The 25130-nt window shown below is 36.1% G+C and overlaps 1 protein-coding gene across 5 annotated transcripts in view; it reads left to right on the top strand.

Moving 5' to 3' along the window:
• TASP1 (taspase 1) overlaps window positions 1–25130 on the top strand; it is an 89891-nt gene that overhangs the window by 20003 nt on the left and 44758 nt on the right. For all 5 annotated transcript variants that reach the window (XR_004841448.1, XM_009634662.2, XM_035890235.1 and 2 more), the window contains exons 7-9: window positions 11727–11833; window positions 19412–19531; window positions 20445–20523. Coding sequence is in view for 4 of the 5 variants with exons in the window: in XM_009634662.2 (XP_009632957.1) it covers window positions 11727–11833; window positions 19412–19531; window positions 20445–20523 (306 nt within the window). In the remaining variant the exon portion in view is untranslated. The remainder of the gene's footprint in view (window positions 1–11726; window positions 11834–19411; window positions 19532–20444; window positions 20524–25130) is intronic.

The raw sequence follows: 25130 nt of genomic DNA, 5'->3' as shown, positions 1-25130 counted from the left end.
TTACTCTCAATTTCTGTAGTTACACCCATCTCTGAATCTTTGTCCAGAACTGGTCTGGTGTAAGCAGGCTGTAAATTCATTTGCCTTTTTTTACCCTAGGTAGGCTTTGCTTCATCTAATATGGTGCAATAACCTGATCCAGAAAATAGACTTGGCTATACTGTATACTAGCAGTAATCATGTCTTTTACAAAAAATTTTTTTTCTTCAAATAGAAGAAGTGATTATGTTATATTGATACACCATCTACAACTAGGCTAAAAATTAGTGCTCTTACCCATGGAAAGGGGGATGTGCCATTACTACTGGTCTGTAGCTTGCTATACACTTCCTGTTGAAGTTATGCAGGAGGGAAATCAGAGGTCTTTACCCAAAGAAGGAGGAGAACACAGAATATTACAGAATGTTTCTTTATTTTACAGTAAGAAATATTACTGCATAAAATACCTGAGTAGTCCCTAAACCAGAGATTGTAACCCAGGGCTCCCATTAAGGCTTTTATTTGGTCTTGTTCTAAATGTAGATAAACATCCAGAAATTGCAGTTCAAAGTTGCTAATACTCAATGCTTAAAAGTAATCCCTGAAACAGTGGCACCATTTTACTTTATCATGACAATTTTCATACATACTCACGACACATTTCATTTCAAACATAAAGTTTCGATTTCTAATTCCACATGACTGAAACTTTTGCCCTATCCATCTGCTGTCCAGAACATCATTTGCAGAACAGCTTTTGGCCTCAGTTAAGCAGAACACCTTTATTTCTGTGAGACTAGAAAGAGTAAAAACACTTAATAGTTTGGGGTTTTTTTGTTCTGTTTTGTTTTTTTTAAGAAAGTACTTCCTACTAGGAGATACTCCAAAAGGAAGGTTTCTTGACTGATTCTGTCTGCATGCACAAAAATTTCCATTGTTTCTAGTACTGGTGTGTTTCTGTTGTGGCAGAGGTGGTTAGATTGTAACATGTAAGATTGTAATCGCCATATGATGTTTTACTATCTAAAATGTACCCTGGTTTGGTTTACCTAATCCAGACTATGAATTTATGTTGGAGAAACAAGAGAAGAATAATCCCAGCCAATATATTTTCACAAACCCGCTCCAAAACACCAGTGATTTCTTTTTGTCTCCTCAGTACATTCAGCATATTTCCACTTAGCAACACAATTTGCATTAAAGCCATTAGAACAACCAGGATTGGGAAGTTAATCCTATTGCAAAGTCAATGAGGAAATGCCATTTGCTGTTGCAATGTCAATGAAAAAAATACTGGTATTAAAGTTGCCAACCCTCCTCTGCTCCTCACACAACCTGTTTCCACCCAGGTTTGTACATACTGAAGCACATACCTACATGATTATATGCTTGAGCCATTGCATGGGACAGACCTGCTCTAGAAATGAACTGACGCTGTGAAGCAGGCTGAGGTTTAAGACTTGTGTGTAGACTATGTGAATGTTTTGCTGGAAGAATGATTTCAGATCAGGGTAATTGAAGGATAAGATGGAAAAAATCTGTGGCAGATATTCTTTGTAATACTGAGTAAATTACTTAAAACTGAATTCTTCACAGGTGTTCTCTAATTCTGTTGCTTGACCTTAGCATAAATGATAGTCTATGTTTAGCTGGATTTACTGAAAGGAGGTATTTAACTATCATAGTCTTGTGCTTCAGTTTTCTTCTCAAAAAAGATGAGATGGCAGTGTCTGCTATTTAAGTGCCTAAAATGGATACGTAGGAAAACAATACTAGCTTATGTTAAGACTGCATTATTAGCCATTCTAAGAGGCATCTGGGAAAAGATTGCTTGAGCAACTTAAAATTTGTCATTTTTCCTAAGATTTGAGTATGCTTAATTTTGCAGTATAATCATTAATGGTAGTATATTTGATGTTTTTCTTTTAAAAAACCACCACCACAACAGCAAGGAAGAGCAAACAAAAACCTGAAAAATCAGTTCCAGAATATGCTATGCTGATTTCCATACCAGTCTTTAGCAAAGCTGGTCTTGTAACTTGTAGACTTCTGGTCAGTGAGGTAGGAAAGTAACCATTAACACCATGTATCACATGAAAAGAAATTGGAAACTGTCTCACAGGTAACATGTAAGAAAGCCAAAATTGTTTTTTTCCAGTGTTGCCAGGGGAGGGAAAGTTAGATGTGTTTCAGAAACAATTAAAGAGAATGTTGTTTCCAAGCAACCACAAAAGATCTCATCTGAAACGAGCTATTGTATTAGAAAATGTAAAAAAAAAAAGGGGGGGGGGGAGATTTTTTGGTTATGGTTGCTACAGTTGGTATGGTAGAGTTTGCATGGAGAATTGGGGGTAAATTAACTTGAAATTACATGACTGGTGAATAGCTCTGTAAAATGAGGGGGCTGGACTAGATGACCTTTGAAGGTTCCTTCCAATCCGAACTATTTTATGATTGTATGAAGAAGGCAGTAATTGCCAAACATCAGGAAAATACGTTTAGTAACTTAATTACAAAAACCCAAACCCAGCCCCCCCCCCTCCAAACCCTAATCCAAATCTTAGACATGTACTTACAGTAAGCATTAGCAGGGAGAACTAGGTGCATATGTTTTGGCTTCTCTGTGCTGCACATGGAAAATATATTCTTGAAGTCACATTATTCTGTCTCCCTTTTCCCGGACCTGAGATGGCAAGAGTAATGTTATACATGCTATAAGGCTGTGGGATTGTGTGGTTGGTTTTGCATGGATGGAACTCTCCGTATGATCAGTTACAAAGAAAGTTGCACGATCAGCTTTGTGGTCACACTCCATAATTCTCTCAGAACTATCAAAGTATGTGAGCACCAAGCTGAAATGATGTTTTAAACCATGTTACTTTTTGAACCACATCAAGGTTATGTCAAGGCTCACCTGCTTTGTCTTCTTCGGTTTGCCAAGTGTGCGAGGAAATGGGATTTCTACCGTTTGTAGAAATCTGGTGGCTTTCCAGTGTAGTGAGTGGTTTTTGGGTTGTATTTTTTTTTTAAACTGAAATGTGATCTGCCCGCATTGCCTACAGTCTGCAAGAAAGCTGAATTTGTTAATTCCTGCCCATACTAGAGCTTAATTTCTGCCAATACTAGAGCCCTTGCTAGTTTATGCTAGAGCTTTGTTACCCTGTGCAAGAGAGACTGCTTTGAGGGTATGATCCAAGTCTTAAGAATGTAATTACAGTGCAGAAATGCTAATTTACTGTATAATACAACTTCTTATAAATGTTAAAATTATACTTTAATCTAAACAGGCGATGTAAATTTAAGGTACAGCTTCAGCCGTCATTATCTGTGCCTGCACTAGTAATAACTGAACCACTTTTATTTGAATTTTTCTGTTCAGCCTATAGCAGATGCAAAATATTTGATTTGGCAAAGAGAACATGATGTCAGAGCATCTTACAATTGCTTGCAATGTTAAATCTTCAATGGGAAAGAGAAGGAAGGTAACTACTCATGCAGCAAGCTTGTACCGCTAACTCTTACACTGTGGGAGTGACCATAAGTACTTCAGTAAGTTATATTACATAAGAACAAAAGCAGCTGTAGTGGATCCGCATATAGCTTGATAACTGGAATCCAAGAGCAGCCACAAATGATGCTTAAGGAAGAATGTAAGAACAGAGCAAATATGTACTTCCCTTTCCCTACCCCATTTGCTATCCCAGACTCTACATTCCTGAGTCATGACTGGTTCCTGCATACGTGGAGGTAATCAGTAGCATTTTCTGCCATGAAGTTGTTGTTTCCTCTTGAGCCTGTATTCATTTCCAGCATCTGCAAAAACCTTTACTGCTTAACTGTGGGTTGTGTGAAGAACTACCTCTTTTTCATTATTTTGAGGCTTGCTGAGTAAAATCTGCTGTTTTGTTGTCAGGCCATGACTCGGAATCCTTCTTCACTCAAGTCCTCTTATTACCTTGTATAACTTAGTGTCATCAGTAAAATCACATCGTGCTGTTGAACAGAGTAGGTGCTACTGTAGGGTGATTTAGCATTCTATTTGTTAAAAGATATTTATTTACTCCCACTTTGTTTTCTATTTTTTAACCAATTTTATGTATGCAAGGATATTCCCTTTTACCTTATGGCTGCTTGGCTGCTTTAATGAGGGAGAGCTTTTTCTAGATAAGTGTCATGCAGATCGTCATACTTCTAGTGACACTGTATGTCTCCCTGTCCACCAGTATTGCCTATCAAGCCTGCCTCTCCTCCAAACCTTACCTTACCCCCAATTCTTTCCGCCACTGCACTATTACTGTGTTAAGAAAAACATTTGCCATATTGGTGGGATTGTGCTACAAGGTTTAGTCAGTGGCTCAGGGCAGTGGCTTAGCCTGTGTTTTGTTCCTTTGGTTTTAGGGTGAGAATCAGAGAGATCTGAAGAGAAACTCAAGGGTTTTGGGGATTTGATTAGGAAGCTTGGTTAATCTGAATACATATCTGGTATCTCTCAGCTAGAAGATGCTTGTCTTTTAACAGTGAAAGTCGCTACCTCTGTTCCATAATATGCAAAGTAAATGAGCTCTGGTAAGTGCATGTGTTTCATTGGCAATAAAAAAAAAAGAAAAAGAAAAAAAAAAGCCAGACATGATGTAAATCCTCCCTGGAATTGGACATAATATTGTAGGTTCACTTGCAGTTCTGAAATCTGAACAGCTAAGTGCAGCCAATAGAGTGGCTACAAGTTAGGCAGGAAAAAAAGTGGGCCTGAAGTACCCAGAAGATGCTTTGAATGAAAATTTTCTAGGGAGCAGGAAGGGCTGCTTGATGGAAAAAAGGTATTTCTTCCAGGAAGCAGTAAGAAATGGTACGTCCAGCATCAGTTTACCTTGAGTTCTTGTTGTGAAGAACAGATCTATACAGTAATGCCCCATGAAAGATAGGTTAATTTTTATATGATTTTGGTGCCAAGTGTGGTTTTGTTTTGGTTTGGGTTTTTTTCCCAATTCATGTTGCTGTCTCTGTCAAAGTATGGCAACATGGGAAGTAGCGCTAGTAGTCTTTGGTCCCAACACAAGCATAAGTGGTGTTAATTTGTCATTTAAAACAGCTTTGCTAAAGTGAAATTTATTTTCATCTGTCTGCTTTTGTTTGTGCTATTTCTTTTAGCAACTGCTCAACAGAATTCTTCACTGGATCATTTTAATTCCTGTGGGTTAACGAATTTGCTAGTATATTCCTTTTTAATTCACTTCCCTCCAATAGTTGCATTCTCTTTTAATATGGAATAGAAAGATAAAATGTAGAAAGTTCTCCATTCTGGTTCTTTCAGTTGACTGTAAGAAATGTCTGCCAGGGGGTGCTATATGATTGGTCAGAGCTTAAACTGTACTCCAAAGATTTAAAAATATGCTTTGATTTTTCTTAGTATTTTCAATTTACAGTTTGCTTTTAAACAAGGATTGCTGAACAGTCATAGGTTGCATAATGTTTTGTTGCATAATAATTTGTTATGACTGTAATATAAACATTGGAGTTTGTGTTTCTGTTTCCCAGTTTGCTGTTCCACTGCTGTAAATATGAAGATTTGAGTATTGTCCTGAACTTGCTTTGTGATTTAGTGGTGTTAGAAATCTGTCTTTGTTAACTTCTATTTGAAAACTTAATTGTTCACTTAAATATTTATTACCTAGCCTGAAAATATGTAATGGTGGCCTATTAGAGGCAGGGAATTTTAAGGAAACATAGGCTTTTTACTAAAAACTTCTTGCATTAACTTTGGACAAGAAATATTAGTGTACTATAATAAACAGCCTGTCAGCTACAGGCTTACCTAAAATACATGGACCTAGAATTAACCAGTAGAAATGTGTGAATTTTACTGTTGTAAAAAAAAAAAGCCTTAGTCTTGCATTTTGTTCTGTATGTACAGTTCAGTAGTTTCAAGGAGTCCATGAATAGGACAATTCTAATATTCTCTCTAATAATTTTTCTCTTACCTCTGTTCTCTGGATCATTTCTAACAGGCTGTGAAAAGTGACTAAGCGCAGCTATGTAGAATGGGGAATCCTTAGTCACCATATCATTATATAATAAACTGTCAAGATTTTTGGTTAAATTTTTCCTTGTACATAGTATAATGGTAAAAGGAGTTATGGGAATGATCAGACTGCCAGAATGCCAACAGGATTAATACGAGAGACGAGGAGATGATGCAGAAGTTTTATGGGAAACAAGTGGCACACAGATGACATCTCTGAACTGACTTGGAGACCAATGCTCTGTTTTTTTTTCTTCCACTGACCTGCTTGCTGAAAATTACTTTCTCATCTCTTTCTGTAAAGTGGTGGTAACGATGGAAAAAGCCTGTATAAAAGCTATATTTATTGCCTAGCTACGAAAATGTAGGAGATGGATCTTGTGCTAATGAATTATGTAATGAAGGTCTCATGGTCCTTTCTTATCAGGGTACCCAGTAACACCAGAACTTTTTGAAAATGGGAAAATCTATAACAGTCTTAACTTTGAGCAAGATGTGCCCATGAGATTTTTCTTCTGCATTTATAGATTATACATCATATTAGCATTTTGACACCACATCCACTAATACCAACCTGTCATGCAGGCAGGTGGAGTTGAGCAGGAGCTACTTCTACCTGTTCTGTGCTCAGCTGCTGAGCCTTCTCCACAGCAAACCCCTACACTTATCTCAATTTCAACAATTCTGCCATGACCAAATGTTCCACCCAGTGATTCCACCATCTAGTTAGACCCAAAAATGCAGTGCACTTAAGTACAGAGTACATGTGGTTAGCTCCTGTTGGTACCTTACAAGGTTGACGGGAGAATGTGGAGGACTGGGAAGATGTTTTCAGGTCCTTGAAGATTATTTGTTCTTAAAAAGTCACCCCATGCTGCATTGCAGGACATGTGATAAATGCTGCAAATGTGAGACTGAAGCCCTGAGCTTTTAATAATGTTCTAGTTCTGATACGCTTCTGTTGTCAGTTGTTACATGTCTTTAATCTGGATGAGGCCTGAATTTAAACACTAATAGACAACCATTTTGTAAAGCTGTGGGTTTTTTTCTTTTTTCCCCTCTCCCAACAGCTCTGAAGGAGTTTTATTTATGACAGTGTATACATAAATGAGAAAGCAAACCAGAGGGCTGGTTGTACTCTGACTTCTGAGACGCAATTCTTTTAAGAATGAGTTTGAGCGTACGCATTATTACTGTGTAGGGTAGTAATTGTCAGAGACTTTTATCTGAAAGCACATATTCAGTTTTCATCTAGACTTTCAAATTTTTGAGCAAAATCAAAGGATGATGTACTGAATACCTTTCCATAGCTTCCAACAACAATACCTCTGGGCTGTGATCCAAGAATTTTTCAAACTAAAATTCCATCTACTCCCTTAACCTCTCTTTTTCTAGCTTCCTCCCCAGTCAATAAGCTCTACCTCTCCTGCTTCCCTTTCTCCTTGGCCCAGGCAACATCAGGCTGATGTAGCTATATTGCATTTGTTTTAGGAAAACATGCCTGTCTTCAGCACTGTGTTGTGTCCTTTTCCTCTTCTCGAGCTTGGAATATGCTGTCTTGTTGGAGAAGGTGAGAGTGGTTTTTGTACTGTCATTTAGGACAAATGAAATTTCTTAGTATCCTTACATCACAAAGTTGAGGTTTTGTTTTAGATTTAATGTGAATTATGAACTTAAACTGTGTGTAGGCATTTTCCTTCTACATATAGTGCTTATTTTCAAAATATTTTTTCAGTGGGCCAACAATTCTTCATGTTGTGTGTGCATTATTAACCAAGCACATTTGAATCCTGGATTTTTTTTTTAGTTCATAAAATGTTTTATTGAACTTAAAATCCACTAATATATTCTTTGACAAGGTCCAAACTTACAGGATGTTTTCAGAAGATTTTAATGTCATCTTTCATTTGTTTAGTGTAAAGCTCTCTTGTGTTTTCTACTTTCTTCTGTCACTTGTAGAGCAAGACAAAGCAACCAGAGTCCTAGCCAGTTTAATGTCATTTATTATAGTGTTTTTACATAGATAGAACATTGCAAAGGCAGGAATAAACAGAGGACAGGCAGCTTTTCACTTGCTATTAATCTTTATTTCCTTATTCTGGGGAAAAAGTGAGATCTAAGATTCAAGACATTTTCTTTTTAACTGATCATCTGAAGTTGTGCATAAATCTGTCAGAGAAAAAAAGAGAAATTGCTAGGCTCTGTTTTGCAAACTGCTCCTTTATTTCACAATTCTTTGGTCACTTTGGAGGTATTAGCTGGTTTATCCTGCCAAGAAGAATTGATATCACTGATAATAATTATATCCCCTAAATAATGAAAGGCAATTATTCATCAGTCCTTGCTAAAACAAAATCTGGGACTTTCAAATGAATGTTATTCCTCATAAATGTTCTGAAGTCGTAGCCTGAGCATAAGAATTTCCACTATAGGGGAAGTCTGAATAGACTTTCTTTCCCTCACAGTATTGAAAGGTATGACATTTCATCCTAAACTGAATAAAACTTAACAGTTAGTGAATTAATACAGTAACTCATATAAGTAACTCTGGGAAGGGAGGCACGATATTAAAAAGCCACCCTCCTCCACCCCTGAAAAAGAACTTCCCCAAAACAAGCCCACCCCTGGGCCCAAGACCCTCAGAATATTCTGGTCACTATTCATGTCATCTGGAAGTACAGGACCATGACTGGCACCCCTCTAGTCTCTCTATCTAGTGTAACATTATGAACTTTCTAATGTGACAAATATCCCAGAAACCTGGGAAAGTTTGTGTATTCTACTAGACAAACATGCTAGCTTCCTTAACATAGACTGTTCTTTGTATTTGTGCATTTTGGTGTTACATTCGTTATAGTGGTGTGTGATGCTCAGGGATAGGATCATAGAGGACTGACATAAATTAGAATATGTGAGGTTTTGACTAATTTAAAAAAAAAAAAAAGTTGTTTTTTTTTAACATGAGGTTGATCAAATATTGGAACAGAGGCCCAGAGGAGTTCTGAAATCTCCGTCCTTGAAGATATTCAAAACTTGACAAGTTCCTGTGCAGCCCTTTTGAATTGGACTTGCTTTTCTTAGGCGGTTGGACTACACGACCTCCTAAGATCCTTTCCAACATATGTCATTGTATGTTACTAGAAAACTCTCTTCATCTGTCTGTCTGACCAAGATATGCAAAAAATGTATGCCACAGCATCTCCTGGGGCTCTGGATATCTGATCATCCAGTAAAAGAGTCCTTGATGCACTACACCACTTCTCCCACTTATGAGACCAGTGAAGTAAGAAAAGCAATAGAGAAAATTTGCACGACAAGTCTTTATCCCAGCATATAGTTAAAAGGCAGCTGGGGTACCCGGAAATTGAAAATATTTCCGACACCAGGAGACTAAGCACATTTTTTTGTTAGCCAAAATTACTGCTTTGTAGGGTAGTCATCCATTCTGTAAACATGGACAAGGTGGTACATTGCTAGCCTAATTTCATACGTAGTGTTTCTTACTGCCTAGTAAAGCATATACTACTTTGTTAACAATGACCTGTTTTCTGCCCTGTGTTGCTCGGCTTACTGATGCCACTTTGAATTAACAATGCAGATAAGAAGTTACTGTGAACAATTAGATCCTTCAAAGCAAATCTTCAGGTTTTTTCTCATTTTGAAAAGACAAAGTCTTAAAGCACAAGGCAAAATCTAAGCTTGGAGAATTTCCTATGTTGTGGAAAAAATGGCAGGATAAGTAGCAACGAAGGTATAGTTGGAGTGATGATGCTGAGACCATATAGCAGCACTTAGTGTGGCTGGCAGGGCAGCTTGGAACTAGCCGATGTGTTCTGTAGTTTTGACGGGATTTTTGTGCATATGTGAACACGCAAATATTGCAGAAGGTTTCAGGACACTGCTGGCATTAGATTCTGGAGTACCAGGAAAACTCATGTTCATGTTCTCATGTATGGGCTCCTGCACCTTTATATTTGTTGTGCTTCTCTAGGTAGGCCTTTCTTCTGAACTGGCAAGAGGCAGTGGCAGCAGTAGATAACAGGCTTAGGCATATTTATTCCTGTGTAATACCTACTTTTGATGCATAGCAAGGCCAGGCACCATTCTTACTCACCCATATTGTAGCTCTGCCCATAGGTATTTGCTGTATTTATTGAAGTCATGTCAAGTTACAAGTTCTCATGTTTAAAAATTCTGTCAAAAACAATGTTCTGGCTTGGTTTATTTTGGGGCACTACTGTTTAATAAATACTTGCTCTGTGTGCATTTTTTTTGTTTGTTCCTCCTCACTCCCAATTAATACTAGACTAAAATGATTCTTTGCCTGCTCCCCCTTATCATGTGTTTGTTTTTTACCTCTTGGACCTCATTTCAAACATAAAAATGTGTTGTCCAAAGTAGCTGCATTAATCAGCTCTGTATGGTAGAAAGAGTTCCTGTCTTGGTGATGGCAGATTAATATGTGTTTACAGTTTTAAGAAACTGGTATTCATTAGGTTTTTGGAGAGAAATGCCAGCTTTCTCATTACTTTCAGGTTATATACTTGAATAACTGTGGTAGTTTAAGGTCCAGTTTTATGTACTTAAAAACAGATTTAAAGGAGGGTTCCCTAGGTGATTTTAGCACCTGCATGGGAAGTTTCAAAGAAGTGAAATGTTCACTGTCTCTGTACTTTGAGAATTGTAAATGAAAGCTTTGTGTTCTATTGGCTCTGCAATATTGATTTTATTCATAGACTGCTCGTGCAGCTGTTCCACTCTTCTGAATAATAGTGATGGAGCTATATCAGAATTCATTTAAAATTACTTTTTTTTTAGTCTTATAGATTAAATAGGAAACCTGTGCTTTTTAACTTCCATTGAATTTGTGACTTAATGTGTGTATACTTCTGCCCTCCTGATAGCTTGATTTTCCATGTCTAAACAAGTGACAAAAGTCATTTTCCCCCCCTCCTCTTTTCTCTACATTTCAAAGGGGATGTTAAGACAATCTGTGGATAATATTAAGTCAAAACTAATTTAAATGAAATACGTCAATATCTGCAATTTTTTCATGAACTGAAACTTCTAAAATGGGAACATGTCATTTTGGTCTCTTAAACGTAACAATTTTTTTTTTTACTCCACTTTAGAGAACACTTCCTTTCTGAATGTGGGACTTAGATGTGGAAAATACATGTTTGTCTTTTCAAGACCTAGGTGGTCTTTAGACTGTGTTGGATTATGGAACATAAAAATATTGCTAGACTATTGTGTGGCTTTAAATATATGGGTAAACATACAGATATGCAATTAAGGTAATAAAATAGCAGCCTAATTTTACGGATATCTGAATGAGCTCACATGGTATCTATTTACTTGTCAGCAGTCAAAAACAATAATTTTAACACAAGCCGCTTATTCCATTCTCTTCTGTGCAGTGCTGCTTCTTTGCCAGAGAGATATTTAGACCAACATAGCTTCCATATGTGTTCAGCAACTTGTTTCTACTAGATATTTTACCCATCACTGTTGCTGAACAATAGTAGAAATTTTTTCACTTAGGAAAATATGTAAACATATTGTACTGAAACTTAAATACTTTGTTTTTGGCTTTTTTATTGATGCTTTTTGCATCAATAAAAATATTGGCGGGGGGGGAATGTGACCTCCAAAATGTAAAGTTACCAATATTTGTTTAAATTAAGTAAATTTTACTTAGTTAAATGCTTTTGAATTATTTTTATAGGGTTTAGTTTAGCAGCTTTTAAGAGGAACAAGAGGAAGCTGGAGTTGGCTGAAAAGGTGGAAACAGATCTCATTCAACTAAAGAAAAGAAGACAATCAAATGAAAAGGTTAGTTCCTGTTTAAAATTTTGTTGTGTTGTCCTAAAATGACAGCTGATTGCTAATGAATTTTTGTCATGTACAAGATGAGACTAATGTAGCATCAGAAACCACTTCTTGACCACCCTGATGTTTAGATGATGTAATGATAACTTAGTGCAATTAAAACTTTCTGCCTTGCTATTTGAAACAAAACTGTCACTTTGTATCTTGTTTGTGCTATGAAAAATATTTTGCTCATTTTGAACTGGAAATATGACAAATGTAAACACAAACAGATAATTATTTACTGAAACATTTTCTTTAGCTTGGGATCTCTGTCACTGTTTCCCACTTTTTAATGTTTCCTGAGCGCACTGCATTATGGAGCTGGAATTGGTGAAATTTGAAATATCAGGTAGGTAAACATGTGCATCTGTGCATGCATCTAGCATTGACCTGGCCCATATTACTTGTACTACAAAACTATTAGGATTCCCTCTGTTCCCCTCGCTCTTAGTTTGAATTTAGAGCCTTGTTACCATTTGAGAATGTCAATCACAGTATTTGTGTTTACTGTTGAATTTCAAAGCATAGCTCATTCAATTAAATGCCTATGCTTTAGTTGGGGGTGCAGCATTTCGGATTGGCCGTTTCTCTTTGCTTTCATAAGCTGACTGACTGCTGCCTTATGTAGTGGCTTATGTCGATATAAATAATGTATAAATCCCAGAGAAATGGCAAAAAAGTTTATTCTCTGTAGTCTGTGCAAATGCAAACCAATGATAAATTAGGCATTTTTCTTCTGTGTTCCTAGATAAGAAGTTTTCCCTAGCAGGGTGCTAATTTTTCTATTTTCAAGGAGATAAGACCTGTAAAGAAAGTAAGGATAGAGGGGGGGGGAAAGTTAGTTACTCATTTTGGAACTTTTCCTTCACACACCTCCTTGTGAGATTAATGGTGTTAAAATGTAACTGAGGGAGGAGGGGACTCTGTGCAGTATTGATGTTCATGTAATAAGGGGCAAGTCAATGCTTGAAACATATGCCAATGCATGAGCTTACCGACCTGCAATTTGAAATTTCAAGGGCTCCAGAGTCATGTGCAGCGCTTGTGGGAGACCCCCAAAGACCAATGATGGTAGGTAAAGGAGGTGATCAAATAGAGCTCTACTCTCCGGTAAGTAATCCAGTAATGTAACATACTGGTTTTCTCAACTTTCTGGGCACATCCTGTCCATGGAGGGGGAATGAAAAGTAAACCATGCTAACAACATGGACTGCTTGTGTTATCCACTGTGTGTAAAGTAATTGCAGCCTTACAGGAAGTTTAGTTTTTCAAAATGAAATAGAAATGAAAAATCAAACTCTACAAGAGCAAATTCTAAAAAAAAAAATAGTAGAATAATTCTCTCGAAGCTATTAGAAAAGGGTTATTTAGCAAGGATGAGGTACGTGATCTGTCATCCCAAAACTTGTACTGTCAAAGCTGAGCTTCATGAAAGGTTTCAAAATAATTGTTTAAAAAACATTTAAATACTCGAATAATTAAAAGTTAATCTTCTTGTCAAAGTTAAGCTTTAATTGATAAATACTCATTTATTCTTTTTATTTGCTGTGCTTTTCTGGAATTGCAGACCTGTCTTTTGGTAGCTGTTTTGTTGTCTAGTTTGACTCTCGCATGCTTCAACCCAATGCTGCAGCTTTGCAGTACTGCCAACAGTGGCACATAAGCTCAGTTGTTACAAATTCAGGTCATTTTTTTTGTCTGTGAAATTTTAAAAGCTGGGAGAAGAGCAAGGTAGAAAGGATGTTAACAAAGTTGAAGTTGAATGGAAACCATAACTAAAAGGCCTATGTGAAGAGACAGTATTGCAGACCAAAAAAGGCTGAAATTACCTGGAAGTTTTACCTGCTCATAAATTTAACTAGCTAAAAATCAACATACATTTTTAAAAGTTACCTTCCAACAAAAGTTAAATTACACCAAGCTCAAAAAGAATGAGAGGCTGTTTAAATTTATTAAAGACTATGGAAAAACTGGGCAGTGTAACTTACTAAAGGACTCTTATTTTCTGAGTACATGGAATGTTCTCTTTGCTGTATTTTTCGTTGTTTGGCCAATGCAGGATTTGTAGAGGGTTATGCCATTTCACACAGGAAGATCCGTTAATAACTTCCTCAAATTTTGAAGGTGTGGAAATCGAGACTTTTTTTTTTTAGTTGTAATGGCTTATATATTGATTTACATAGTTAAGAAATCATTTTTGTTTGTGTGTGAATTAACTAAACACATTCGTAGGGGGACTGGCTATGATGTGTTAATTCAGCCAGATGCCATTCTGAAGTTCTCACCTCAAGCACCAGTAAACATCAGAAGTACATGTTTGTCTTCTTACCTGTCTTTTACCAGAGAAAATGGTAATTGAAAATAGCTTAGCAGAGTTTGGCTAAAAGCCCTATTTTTAAATTGTCTTCTGCTACTACAAACTTTTTTTACAACTATGCTGAAGCTACTTGTAAGAGGAGTTGTCCTCTCCTTAATTGGAATAACAGTGGCACTAAGAATTCCCAGTGCACATGAAGTTTTTCATAAGTTAGTGTTTATAGGTTAGTTTTTTACAGGCTAGTTACTTAACTCCATAAATAACATTATTTAATTTGAGGTTTATTAAAACTGATTTGTTTTTTATCTAGTTTAATGCATGTACTTGAGTATGTGCACAACAATTCGAATTATTTGTATGGAATCGGCAGTTTCATATTCTTCATCTACTGTATTGAGACAGTAACGTAATATTGAACATATTTATAAAAGAAAATACATCTGTCTTTGTTACACAGAAATACATTCTTTTCTTTGAAGTATTTTGTGCATTTTTTTTTGCCACTGATCACCTGGAATGTACCAATGTGAACTTTTAGCCAGTTCCAGCTTGAACTCTTTGGGTGAGCAACAGTCAACACGCAGCAATATGCATCATTCCCATTACATATGGTGAATTTTAATCAGTTTTTCTTGAAATCAAATTTTTTATGGCTGTGTGAGGGTAGTTTAAGTGTGGCAGCCAACCATGACAATCCTACTGTCTGTCTTATTTAGTCTTGTAGTTCGAACAGGAATTTGAATTCTGTGCATTTCATTTTCCTTAAAAAAGAAATAAATTCTCTGTCCACATCCATGCTGAAATGGTCTTTGATGATAATACTACTTAGACTTCAGAAGTATACTTCAAAATCCATTCAATATGGGAAAAGAAACTTAAATACTTTTCATCCATTTCAGTTGAGAAAAAAACCCCAAACCAAAACAACAAAACTCATCTGTGGAATACAGTATGAAATAACTTCCTCATTTTGAACGTGGAGATCAGACAAAGTGTTCTGTTTACATACCAAACAACTATTAAATTGGAAAGGGTAGGGGCGTTTATCGAGCTTTGTATTATTAGATCGTAACTGCGCCTTTTCAAACATACGAAAGTTGCACCAATCATGCATGCTCTCAAGATCAGATTGCTATGAGAGTACATCATTCTACACTGTCAGTTGCTGTGGAGGAAAACATTTCTAGAAATTGGTATGTATTAATTGGTCGTAGTACCCACAAAATAGCGATATTTTCCATTGACTTAGATGGATTTATAAGTATTTCTTTAAAACGCATTAATAAGTAAAATTTTGCTTAAAAGACTGCCTCTCACCTTGTTAAATACTGCTGTAATTGGCAGAAATACTCCATCAAGAACAGGTTAAAAGACCAAAATATATTAATTTTTGATCTATTATTTTCTAGATAGTGCTGTCCACTGTTGTGCTCCTCTCTGTTCCCACCTGTTCTGTGAAGGGCCAACATGGGACATACTAGAAGAATTATCTGTTGCCCTGTTCTGAGTAGGAGGATACTGTAAAAGCCCCATATTTTTAGGGGAATCTACTTGATCTTATCATCATCAAATATCAAATCCTATGTATTTGTGTGGATAGTTGGGGAATAACATATAGGTGTTAATTGCTGCAATCTGATTAATTTTACGTTTTGTCAGTTATGATACTTGAAGATGAGATTTAATGGTACTTTTGACGTTGACTTTCAGTTGTTTCCATGTAAAATATGAACTGTATAATAGGTGATTTTTAGGTTGCAATATTACATTTTTAAAAGCCCAAACTGCTTTTGCAATGGACATGTTAGTATACATTATTAGCTGAAGTCAGATATGGAATTTGTTAACAAATATCACCAAGTAATAATCAAGTTTCCTTTGGTACTTGCAAAATTTTGAAATCTAAAGTGCTAAATTAATGAATCAAATATATCAAAAGATAAGGGCAAGCAAGCTGGATCTCATTTAGTCCCTGTTGAACCCATATAGAATTTGCACTTATTTTTGGTTTTTGACAGTATGTTAAATTTGCCCTTTTTTTTTTTTTTTTTTTTTTTTTAAATTTTAGAAGAACTTTAGGAATTGTAGTGTTTAATATCTTTCTACTGATATTCTACTGATACAGATAGAATTAGCTTGACAGGATCCTGTATTTTTCAACATTCATATGGTTTGAAGAGCTGAAACGTGTGACATGGAAAGTCTTCTCACCAGGTGCATAATGCCTTTAAGTATGGAGAGGTACAGGGAGAATGAACTCTTCATTCACTCATTCAGAAATACGGTTGTTGGTACAGTTTACATACGTAGAATATGTTTAGAATTGATTCATGGTGTAACTTGTAAGTATGGGAAGTCAGTGGTGTTGAAATGGGAGAAAACACAAAAATAGGTCTAGAATAGATCCGACAACATATGTGCTCCATTGGATATGGAATAGAACTGGTCCTCACTGGTTTTCAGTTAGTTCAATATGAATGAATATAGCATCAGCAGTGATTTTCTGATCACAAAAAAACCCCAAGCTTACATTACTGAGAAGGAAAATAACATAATTCCTTTCCTTCGGTGATATAGATTTCCTTCAGATGGTTGTGTGGGTCAGGTTAAAAAAAAATGCTTCCCTTAAAAAAGGGAAGTTGCCCCATCTAAAAATAAAATAAGCCAAAGCAAGCAAAGTATAGCACTGAATTGACAGCAAATACTGATATCAAATAGGTCATCTTTTAAAGGAAATAACGGTGAAGAAAGCTTCCATGCAACATATATTGGTAAATACTTGTGGTTTTTTGATTAAAGTCTTTTAAAAAAAGAATTTAGTTATATAGCTACTGAAGGTGAATATTTTATGTGTGTGAGAGCTAAAGCGGAAGATGGATGGCAGATTGAGCAAATAGTTTTACAGATGCTGCAAAGAAGGCTGCAAGCATTTCTTCTTTCCTGTCAGATGATATGAAAAACATACTGATCCATACTGAGCCTCACCCTTCTAAAATGTATTTCTGTTCATTATGGGAACCCCAAGTGTTCGATTTAACATGAATTAAGATTACACAGGTGTCCTTAATTCTGGCATTTCCTAACTTTGACAGGCTTGATTTTCATATCTGTAGTTGTCTATTAATCAAGTTTTTTATTGTGGGTATAGTTTCCTTTGATAGCAGGGACCAGGGGATGGACAACAAAACCTGCATCATATTAGTAGTTCTTCTCCATATAGAAATCATAGGATCACAGGGAAATTCATGTTGGGAAGAGCTTTATCCAGTCTGATCATTCCAAGGATGGGACTCAGTACCTCCAGTGAGCAGCCTGCTCTGCTGCTTAAGATCTTTTCAGTCCACTGAATAGTGTCATTCTGTGTGATGGGTTTGTTCTAACTGGGTTAATAATACCTGAATTAGGCTGTTGCTGGCAGTTCTGGGAGGGGTGAAATAACATTTGCCCGTGAGATGTTAAGGAGGGGTTCCTTAATTTTCTTTTATCTTTACAACCCAGAAGGGAACTTGCTCTTTTCTTATACCCTTTGCTCAAAATTCCTTTTGCCTCTCTTTCTCCTACCTTTCCTGATCCCCATTTTTACCTTACTCTGCTTTTCAACATGCTCTTCTTCCCAATGCCAGTTGAGACCCTAAATAGTTTTTCACCTCTCTTTTTCTAAGCAGTTATTCTGCTTTACTGTTAGGACATCTGTCTGCTTGTTTTAATATTGAATATGGTTAGTGCCAGCTTCTGAGTGTAGAATTTGTTCAGGAAGATCTAGGTGTAGGTAAAGAGAAGAAACTTACTGTTACTCTGGCTAAACGCCAAGGATGACGACACTCCTGCTTAGGAGTTCCAGTTGCTTGAAAAATACTGTAGAACACTGTAGTGCTGCTTAAGACTGGTGCAGTATTAACTCAAGTGTTATCTCTTAATTTAAGTGTGGCCAGAGTATCACCTGCATGAGTCTCCTACAAATTCTGCTTGACTAGTGACGTTGTATGCCCAAGGAAATTTTAATAGATGATGGGAACTTGATAATTTGAAGTTGAATAGTTGGGTGTAGATTTTCTTTTTTCTTCCTCCCTCTGGATTCTAGTCCAGAAAATATACATTTATATGAATAGCTTAATATCCTTAGGGATTATTTGCCAGGGTACATTTATATAGGATTTTTTAAATGCAGGCAAGTTTTTATACAGGAAAAACAGAGGAGCTAAAGGCAGCATTTATCTTTGATGTATGTGAGGGATGATGTATCGGTTGTGTTTATTCATTTTATTTTATGTACATTGCATGCTGTGTCCCATCAAAAGTGTGTGGTTGGGCATGAAATCAGACTGCCCTGACCTGGGTTCTGCAGAGAAGGGAATCTAGGGCAAGCCTAGGCAGAGTGGGGAAAACTGTTTTTTTCTCTTAGGGAGTGACTGAACATGGTGTATTAAGGAAGATGGGAAGGACAGAAAGATCCAAGGTGAGACAGCTGAAGTGTTTGTGAGTCAGTAGGCAGAGAGCTTGCATCAGGAATAAATGCTGAAAGACTCCTGCTCCTAGGGGAAAAAATCTGCCTCAAAAGCAATGGAAGTAAGGACGCTTTTCTAGTGACCCAGAGGGAGCGAAGGGTAATTTGTTTCAACCAGGAATCCACTAAAGATTGCTGAACTGAGAACAAGTCTGGGAGGAAGAATCTGTCCTGGGGGAGGGTTCTTCTCACGGCTTCTGTTTATTTTCTTGCTCAGAATATCAGACTTTTCTCTTTAAATGGTAAGCTGCTGCTTGTGAATTTTTTATTTTTTTTATTTTTTTTTAAGCACACATAGCTTTAAAGATCAGAGTCTCTGAAAATGCCATCTCAAAGCTTTTGGGAAAGACCTTTTGATATGGCATCTTTGGAAAGTGTCACTGAATCATTTCTTAGTGGACAAGTGCCCACCACTAAGAAAACAGAATTTTTGGCGCTTCTGTGAGTAAAGGCAGGTAATCTAAGCGTTGGATGAATTCTGAGATGTTTTTTACCTTCTTGTTTCCAGAGAAGTTTTCTTCAGGTCCTGTCTGAGGCAAGAGAGCATTTTGTGAAGATTTATGGCAGCACAGTCGGTACAATATGCATGATAACAAATCTGTTTTGTTGATCGGCCTGTCACTTGGTTTTGTGCACGTTAGTTTGCACACTCCTAAGAAGTATAATCAGACTTTAACATACTATTTTTAGTAGTTGTTTCTGTTTGTGTGTCCTGCAGGAGAATGACTCAGGAACATTGGATACAGTTGGTGCAGTTGTTGTTGACCAAGAAGGAAATGTTGCTGCTGCTGTCTCCAGCGGAGGTTTAGCACTAAAGCATCCTGGAAGAGTTGGTCAGGTGATTATACGTTTTCAGTTGGGAATGATTGTTCAGCAATTGTGACACTAAGCAAGAGCTGTGATAGCAAACTGATGTCCTCCCTTCCTTCCCATTAAACTGAAGGCATTTTCACTGCATTGGAATGCAAGTTTTGTTCTTAGTGCCCTCCATTAGTGTTATAAAACACTGATAGGTAAGAAGTTGTTCTGTAGCTACCTTTTCCCAGAGCTATTGATAATTTAATTTCTTGGGCTTAAATACCTCCTTAATGCCACAAATAGTCTGTTAAATTCTTAGAGTGTTTTTAGAAAAGATTTTCATCAATATTTGGGGAAGCTGTCCTAATTAATTTGTAAATGATCTCGTGAGTTGGTAGAAGCGACAAAGGTATTAAAAGAACACATTAGCTACAGGCATTCCTTATTGGTTTTAGGTGAGAGAATTTTGAGGTGCAACAGAAATGTTGTCCTCCATTGCTGTACAGCTGTATTTTTGGTTGACTTTTCCCACTGTCCTAAAAGCAGTTCTCTTCTGAAATGTATTTAAGATTTTTCTTCTGGAATAGTAGAGTGAAGGGGACTTTAGATAAATAGGGAGCAGCTGGAATTATTTTGTCTTTTGACATCTATACTACTGTCATTTTCTGTAAAGTTAGGTTAGAACACCGTACATCTATGACAGTCACTCAGTTCTGAAGAATAGTAAAAGAAGACCTAGCAAAATGGATTGGAATTGCAGTTTTGATTGTTATGATTTTCTTATTTATCTTTTATTTTTATATTATGATTTTTCTTGGGTTTGTTTATTTAGTTGGTTTGGGATTTTTGGTGGTGGTTCTTTTTTTTTTTTTTTTTTTTTTTTTTTAAGGGAACGGAACAAACCAAAAAACCTGGTATACTTAAATTTATGAAAGATGCACTTCTTTCTTTAGGCAGCTCTTTATGGTTGTTGCTGCTGGGCTGAAAATACAGGAGCTCATACCCCTTACTCCACTGCTGTGAGTACTTCAGGTATTTGCTACTTTTATAAATATTTCAAAAAGTTACAATCTTTCTCTGTAATTAATTTACAAATTTCAAATAAAGTATTTCTGTGAGTGGTGAATTAAAATATTAACATTACTTCCGACTATGTGCTATATGTGTATCATTTATTTACATATAAAACATATATATGTCAGTATCATCTTGAAATCTGTGAATTAATCTGCATTGGTTGCTTACATTGGTCATTTTACTTAAAACAACCCCAAACAAAGAAAAAAACCCAAACAAAAACGTGAGCAAAAAAAAAATTTGAAATTTTATCCTGTTCAGAAGATTTTGTATTACACGGAAGGCTCTACTCTATTTGTTATGAATTAAGGGACTTGTCCTCTGTAAAGAAGTGCTGTTACAAGCCTAATATTGTGTTAAATATTGTGTATGCTTCTGTGACTGGAAGCTTCCTGTAAAGGACTAAGATAATGAGAGCGTCCTTTAACATAAGAGGGTCCCTTCAATACAAAAATGCTACAAAATCTCATTTTTCCTTCCAAAAATATTTAAGTACTATTTTAAGTGAATATTTAAGTGAATGTGTTCTTTATCTCTATTTTTGTCTTAAAAGGAATGTGAAAAGGCAAAGCCAAATGACTGGAATAAATGTTTTGGAAAATTTTTATTCAGAAATTGTGAAAGTAACATAAGAATTAGGATAGAGTCTCTTCTCTTCTTTGGAAGTCTTGGGATCCGGGATACATAAAAGTATTTTGTTCATTCGATGCCTGTCAGCCAGCTGTCACACAGAGCTTTTCTGTGAGTTGACATTTTGATCACTGGAGATACCGATGGTAAAAACAAGTTTGTCAACAGATCTGCTAAATGTAACAAGACTGAAGAAATAGTAAAAATTAGAAAAAAAACCCACCAACCAAACCCACAAAACCCAACCAAACCAAAGTGGGAAGATAGCTCACACTGTAATGTAAGATTTGAGAATGTAAGCCAGGCTGTTTTTAATTTGTCAGGAACAGACACTGGAAAGGTAACTGTATTGTTACACACTACTGGGTGAATATTGTAGAACACAAAAGCCTTAAGATGAAGTTATGTGGGAGTTGCTTTTACTTTGCAACTCACACATGAAAGCAGTTGAAGAACTGCATTTCATCTCACTTTTTTTCCTAGTTGTATGAACAGTCTCAAAAAGAAAAATTACTTGTAACATTTTTCATAAATGCTTATGTCAGGATGCAAAATTTGTGATCTGGACCACTGGTTAATGGTCAGAGTTACTGGTGTTCAGTATAGGGAGAGCCCAAGAAAATCAGCAGAGTTCAGATTTAGGCAATGTAAACTATATCCCAAGAGTACTGCAGGATTAGAGTCCAGTTACAGAAACAGTGGGGGGAGCAAGGTAACAAAGTGTAGAATTAAAATTTGACAGAGGCTGAAGAGCATCAGAAATATCCTGTGTTGCTTTTGAAGTCATATACCTTTCTAATTTCCCCTGTATTTAAGTCTGTCTTGTGCTGTTGCAAATTTGTGTAGACGTTCACCCTTAAGTTCGGTGTTGGTAACAGCAAGTGTCCTTTTTAGTACTTACATAAAGGAAAGTCCTACTAAATGCAGAAGTGTCAGAAGATACGGTGTTGCTACTCAGGGAACACCATATTGATTTTAGTTTTATAAATGTTTACCCGTGTAAGCAAATATATTTAAATATTGCAGTATTGGGGACCATAAGGATTAATGAGTATAAGCCCAATATTAGAGATTATTTGTGGAAAAGCTGAGAAGGACACCTTTATTTAAACTTCTTTACAAAGTCAGCTGGACTTGGAAGTCTATGCAAGTACAGGCAAGCATCCTGATATACTTAAATGACATGTCTGGGTGTAATGATGGCCTTAAATAGAAGTTTCCTTTCTTTTTGCTGGTACCAATTTTATATAGTGGTAAATACTTTAGTGTTATGCTATTTATAACTATCACACACACACACACATATATATTTATTTGGTTCAAATCTTTTAGCTTCCATGACATTACATTAATACCAATCTCTGTTAATTGAAATAGACTGCTGGCAGTCTATGAAGCATGGCCATCTGTGTATTCAGCGATTTGAAATTCAGACTAGTGGTGTTTAATTAAACTCTTGTTTCTGGCTTTCCTTTAAAGTGTGTGTGTGTGTATGTGTGTGTGAGAGAGAGGGAGATAGAAATGTTTACAGGAAGTGAGAATTCTTCTGTAATCAATACCATTCTTTTTTCCATTTTCAGAAGCTCATAATGTTTTATTTTATAATGTAATTTATGTTTAGTGCAGTTTTGAAATATATTGATGCCTGACTCTTGTTTAAAATATGAGCATCCAACAATGTGAACCATGAAGTTAATTAAGGGGTAGAAGGATGGAAAAATTAAATTATAGGAGAGCTTGAAAGAATGAAACTTACAACTTGGCTGGATCACAACAGGAGATGGGAATGGGGGCATAAACATCTGCAAATATTCAAAAGGTGAAATTGCCAAGGCTGAGCAAGAAAATCATATGTTAACATACATCATTGTTGGGTGGAATTTTTATAAAATAAAGGTACTGTCTAAACTCTAGGAGATGCCTTGATTTGGAAAGCTCTGAGATTGACAGTGCTTCTTAAGAGAAGATAAGTATTGTTACTTCGTGTACCTAAAATCAGACTGGACAGTATTTGTAATAGTGATTATACCCTGCTCTTGTAGGTTTCTAAATTGGTTTTGCTTGGACGTATATATAAAAAAAACCAGCAATAAATGAAACTTGCATGTTATGTAGAAAAAAAATTGTGTCTGCACGCCCCTTCATTTCATATTTCATTTTAGGTAGACTTATACACTTGCATGTAAAAGCATTTAAAATATGTACATAAAATAACTTACAATCAGTTTAGATTTCTGTGGTTTTCACAATATAACATTTTATTGTTTTAATTTCACATGTCTTTTCATTTTAATTTGTCTTTAAGTGGTAAATTTAGCACAAATTTATCCTAACGTTGCCTACAGGGAATCTTTTTTCTGTTGTATGGCGGGACAAAAAAAAAAAAAGAGAAAATTAGGCTTTGGTTGCTGTGTGTGTTGAGTACTGTATGTGTAGACTTTTAATATTTATTGTTAAATTACTTCGCAGAGGAGCTGACTCATCAAATCACATTTATAATTTAAAAAAAAATCTTGATTGAAAATTTTAACTATGATTCCCTCAAGGCTTTATCAAAATTATGCTCTAAATCATTAAGTACTAATATATGTTAAACCAAATAATTTTAACTTAAGGGTTTTTTTGGAAATTAAAAGGTTTCACATTTGTGCTAGTTTAGACTTTTAAACTTTTTTTAGTGATAACTTGCGACAGAAATTCAGGCCTTGAGAGTTCATCATATCAGGGTCCATATTCAGTCTTGAAAAAGGATGTTCTTTGTCATTAGTTTCTTAAAGCAATTTTTAAGGGCCAGGTTTTGTAAACTATTTTAATTCCATACTTATGAAATTGCTCATGTCTTTGCGTTTTCAAGGCAATGATAAGCAAGAGATTGAACAGGTTAGAGGAAAAACTCTGGTGTGGGGAAAGCAGAGTTTGGAACAGTAATTGAAAGTATACAGAATACAAACTCTTGCGCCTTGAAATCGATGCGGTATTGGCAGGAATGTAAGGATGGACACATTGGGTCAAACGAGAGCTCCAGACAGTTTGGTGTCCTGTTTTAGATAGAGTGTGTTTGTAGGTCTCCAGGGAAAAATGCAGGACTGGGAAAAGCACCTCCATTGTGTTATCCAACCTTCTAGCAATGTGTGACTTTGTAAGCTGGGACTTATATTTGGGACTCTACAAGCTGGATGTATCTTTGGTTTTAATAGGTCAGGATGACTTTCTCAAGATTTCTCATTTCTTTTTGTACTTAGAAGCCCAGTTATTTAAATTTTGCTCGGAATGTTTTTCTTATTCTGTTATGGTTCACCTTTGTATGAGCTTTCTTGGAAAAAGAAAAGTGTTAGTTTTAATGCCACAGTAGCGCAGTAGGTTTTATGCTTGAATTTTTGTTAACTTTGTTCTAACACCCTTCTATTGAAGCTTCAGTTTGAGACATATGTTTCAATACCTTCCTCATAAAAAAAAAAAAAAAGAAAAAAAAAAAGACATTGCCATGAAAGTACTTCATTAGAAGTATTTCCAAATTCATATAGCTTTCTTTCAATGGTCCTGTATTATTTGAAGACATGCTTTTACATCTCGATCATCTGTTGGCTCTGTGGATGCTGGCAGGCTTCCTGCTTTTGCGTGTTCAAGGAGAATTTGGTATTAGTTCCTATGCCTTTAGCAAGTTGTTTCTCAAATATTTTTGGCCATTTTTATTGTGATTTTATATTGAGCGTGCCAAAGGTGGTGGTTCTGAACTTGTCTGGGCATGACTTCAACTTTTTGAATGGTATTTTCTTACCTCTAACAGTCTCTTGGCCTTGTTGTTTAGCCGCACTGTCTTTGGTTTTATTTTTTTTGGCTTTTCAAAAGTTGCTTCATGGTTTATAAAATAAAGGATATTGTAAAACTCATATTTTATGGATAAAGTTTAACAGGGGGTGGGAAAATTGAAA

This window comes from Egretta garzetta, unplaced genomic scaffold (assembly GCF_000687185.1).
Source record: "Egretta garzetta isolate BGI_Z169 unplaced genomic scaffold, ASM68718v1 scaffold252, whole genome shotgun sequence".
NCBI classification, from domain to species: domain Eukaryota; kingdom Metazoa; phylum Chordata; class Aves; order Pelecaniformes; family Ardeidae; genus Egretta; species Egretta garzetta.
Note: the sequence above shows the minus strand (reverse complement) of the source record. Positions and strands in the feature narration are given on the sequence as shown.